Here is a 4,307-nt window from a genome sequence, read left to right as displayed (position 1 = left end):
ATGAAGTATTTACTGTATGGTTATCAGATTTTACTAAGACGTTCTGTAATTTTGTATTCAAATACATTCGATTGTCCTCACCTGTGTTCTCGTTCACTACAGTATATATTTATAGTACATACCAAATAAGAGTTTCTTCTTCCTTAAATCCAGTGAATTTTCCTGGTCAGTATCGTGTGATAAATTCAAATATAGCACCATTGAATCTTGAATTAATAGGACGTTGTATAATTCCTCACTGAAAAATTTTGTATTTGAATGTGTTTCGAAGCAGTGTCAATAATGCTTTGTTTGCACACTTGCGTTCCCCCATTTCTAAAAAATCTCTTTTTTTGTAGAACGAAAGGACTCTTAAAGAAACTATGTGTATATCCTCTTCTGTAATGGTTTATCGAGAGGAAGATGGGGTTAAAGGTATTCACATATTTTTCCCATAATCATCTTCATGACTTATATAATGACTATACTTACATTCCGTTCGTTTGATTGTTTTGACCCATAATTTCTGATTGCTTACGTTATTGTGCAGTAGTCGAATATGAGTCAACAGGAAAATAAAACAGAAACGAAGGGTGTTGATTTATTTTAGGTTGGAAAGATAAAGCTTGATTGGATTTGAACTGTTGCGGTAGATTCTGTATCATACCATCTAACCCCTCCCAATCTCATTCTAATATTCACAAGTATTACACTCAAGGAAGTTTTTATAACTCTCGACCGTCAATGGTGTATAGTGTTTGTTTTAAGAGACGACTCAACTGTGAGGTGAAAACGTTTGGAGCTATTTTTCAATGATTTTACGTGTATTTATTTACTACATATTTATTAATTATTTTGGTTTTATTATTCTCTTGTTTCCCTATTTCCAAGCTTTTATTTGAACCATGGACTGTTGCTATAGCATTTCCCATTCATAAACTGGACCGATTATTTGTGCACCCAATACTCTGTTTTTTCCATCATTAGTGTCGTTCTGTGCTATTATATTTTGTAAAATTAGGTTAAAACTTGAGATTTAAATATAGTGTAACGCAACCCAGATTTCTTAGTAAGTTCTTTCCTAGACAATTTTTGCTTAACTTCAAAGTAACTCATCTTTAGTTCCATGAATAATGCTACAAATATATATACGGACACAGATTCGCAATACCTACGTATCACTATTAACAGTAGTTTTAAATTTTTAGTTTATGGTATGGAGAAGGCGGGATTATACTTACCCTTTAATGTAACTAGGCATTCAATGGATCTTAAAAGTGACATAAATATGACAAATAGTCAATGATGACTAATCTGTCAAGGCTATTGTGGTTTCTGAGGTAAATGCAGCGGTCTGTATGCTTAACTTTTTCACTCTTTATTGTTAATGTTGGTGTTAAGAAAAACGAGTTTTAGAACGTTGTCTTACGTTTGGAAAGTGAGAAATACATACCAAAGGTTTCCAATTCACGCATTTTAAAGCCTTCCTTTTTTCAGTTTATTTATATAGTAAAACTGTAGGTGTGTTATATCTTGTGGCCGAGTGGATGCCTGGTTGATGTGTGACTTGATGAGACCGCCAATTAGGGAGCAGCGAATTATAGACTGGAACAGTGACACACGAAAACCGTACGAGCAGTCTAGATTACGTATCGACCCTGCGATCTGCCTAGCCCAGCCAGTTAGGTCCAAAACACCAATAACAGCCTCTGTGGTATGAATCATTGTATTTCAAACATACTGAGTTTATATACCAACCAAACAGATCATATCGACCCATAAAATAGATAATAACATTTGTACAATATTTAGCCGAGTGTGGCTGTGAATAGTAATCAATAAACTGATGATAACTCAAGGGTCGTATAATAATAGTTCAAAGGTCAAAATAAAGTTAGTGATAAGAGGAAACGAATATGATTAGGTTAATTACAATAAGAAATATACATATTATATTGACCAATAAATAGTCCTCAAAAATTACCATTCGTAATTCTCTTCGGGATACAACAAGGTGTATCAGAGATTCATCAATTAGGAGTCTCTAAACGGTAGGAACTAACCAGGAATACTTGCACCAGTAGTATACAACAGGTCAGACAGGGATAATGATAAGAATATTCTCGAAGATCATTTTTCGTCTTCATTGACTCACATAATAATTTTTATTAGCCATTAACTGGCTGCACTCAAAAGTTCTTGTTCAATCCAGTTATTCGAAAGAATTTATAATGATGTAAATTAGATATCTATAACGTTTATTTGAACATTTTACAGACTTTTAAATGTTTTATCCACTACTAATTCGCATATTATTGTATTCATTTGTACTGATAAATATTGATTCAGTCCGAAAGTATTACATCCATTTCCATAATAACTTCTCATCAAATAATCATGTAAACAATGTTCTTTTTAGGGCTAATAATTTAGAGATCATAGTAAACAAACTTTCTTCGTGAGCACCTCTAAAATCTGATCTACTCATCACTTTTTTTTAAAAACACACTTGCGTATTCAGTTGTACTTGTACTCGATGTGACATTCTGACTGTCAATCCTCGTAAATTTGATTTGTTAGCCCTATCGATGAGATCTTTATCTATTTCTCATGTAGATGTACTACTAAGGTAATCAAGAACTTATTCAATTTTTGTTAATGATGTTAAATTTTTTTTAGTAACGGTAACCGGGAGTACTTTATTTAAATTCAATTCGTTTGATGACCTTAGCTTTTCTCTGACTCGTTACCACTACTTTGAGTTCCCTAATTGTCTGTGTGTATCAACGTCATGGATTCGTTACTACTTACACTGGTGTTTCAACTAGAAACACCTTGTGAAGTCTACTGGGAGGACCTAGTAGTCCTTCTGGAACGCATTCCGTTTTTTGAGGCTCACAAACCTACCGCGTGAATGTGATTTAGTGGGGACCGCAGCCCTACGGGTCTTTGCATGCGTGATGGTATCGCACCAAAAGAACAAGTAAATAAGTTTGCGATTTTACTTGCCCTGGATATGTATGGTCTACTTTCATACTCGTTTACACACTTTCATCTGTGTATCGCATGGCATACATGCAGGTATACCATACACTGTGAGCAAATATACATTACATGCACACCCGTTACACAGGTTTTACCCTATGTATGCCATTGAATACACATAGACATATTTACCCACCCGGAAGGGTAGATGTTCACCGCTCCCAGAGAATACGTATTTGCTGTACTAGACTGACTCTTACACATTATATACATATCATTCACATCACGGCTACCCCCTTAGTATTTCTTGACACAAACATAAGCATAAGCACTTTCTCAGAGGGGGGTTGTTGGTTTCCTCACCCTAGTATTTGCTACCACCTCTTTTTATTGTCTTCGACCTGATAAGTAGGCCTCTGATTTTACTAGACAGGACAGACACTTTTTAGCTCAACGTTTCCTTTGTAGAATAACGCATGCGTACCCTTTGCATATACCTATAAACTTGAACTACATAGATCCGAGAACTTCTGCACTTCTCATACATAAGCATACACATGCGGTAACTCGAGCGGTTATGTGAACCCCGAGTATAGAACCCAGGATCGATCAGATACAACGGAGTGAGTTATCGGTCTGATCTCTGCGACCGCATAAGATGGCTAGCGAGGTCGTCCCCACCATCCAGCAGCTCCACGAGGAGGCTTTAGGTCGGATTTCGCTGTCACTGAGTCGTACTAATTCTGTTTGTTCCGTTCGAATATCAAGTTCCCCCACACTTCCTCTTTTTATGTTAGCGGCTAGTTGTTGAAGTGTTATGTGCCAGCTGTGTTTAGTGGGTGCACAATAAAACTGTTTTTATTAGAGAATACCCTGATCGTTTCTTAATCCAAAAGTATTGTAGACCAACCGGGAACGTCAAAAAGTAATCATTATTATCAAGATTTAACATAGGAAAAGAGCATTCCTGGTTTGTGTAGAAGTGGAAAGTATATTTTGTGTAATAAGAGCTATGTAACCTTCCTAATTGTTAAATGTCCTCTTTGTCTAACTATAATACAGTAGTTTGAATAATGCGTAGTTTGAAAACACTCATTATCTAATAGTATGACCTTAAACAATGAACTGTCATGGGATTTGTGATGTCTTTATTTCATGATTTAACGAAAATTAATTGATTGTATAGTGAGCAAAGATGGATAGTGGCTAGCAGTGGAATTCAAAATGCGTGTTTCGTCCTATTTGGGACTTCTCAGCTGGGTTCGAGTCCCGTTGTGAACATCAACTCTGGGATGCAGGTACATCCAGCTGAAGAGTCCGAAATAGGACGGAACGCGCGTTCT

At 36.0% G+C, this 4,307-nt stretch overlaps 1 protein-coding gene across 1 annotated transcript in view; it reads left to right on the top strand.

The window, feature by feature from the left end:
• Positions 1-383: 383 nt before the first annotated feature.
• Smp_208060 (putative cation-transporting atpase worm) overlaps positions 384-4,307 on the top strand; it is a gene marked incomplete at its 5' end in the record, with an annotated part of 53,800 nt that continues 49,876 nt past the window's right edge. Inside the window, one exon of the mRNA XM_018795624.1 lies at positions 384-414. Within this exon, the coding sequence (XP_018649918.1) occupies positions 384-414 (31 nt within the window). The remainder of the gene's footprint in view (positions 415-4,307) is intronic.

Source organism: Schistosoma mansoni, chromosome 2, assembly GCF_000237925.1.
Source record: "Schistosoma mansoni strain Puerto Rico chromosome 2, complete genome".
Lineage (NCBI taxonomy): Eukaryota > Metazoa > Platyhelminthes > Trematoda > Strigeidida > Schistosomatidae > Schistosoma > Schistosoma mansoni.
Note: the sequence above shows the minus strand (reverse complement) of the source record. Positions and strands in the feature narration are given on the sequence as shown.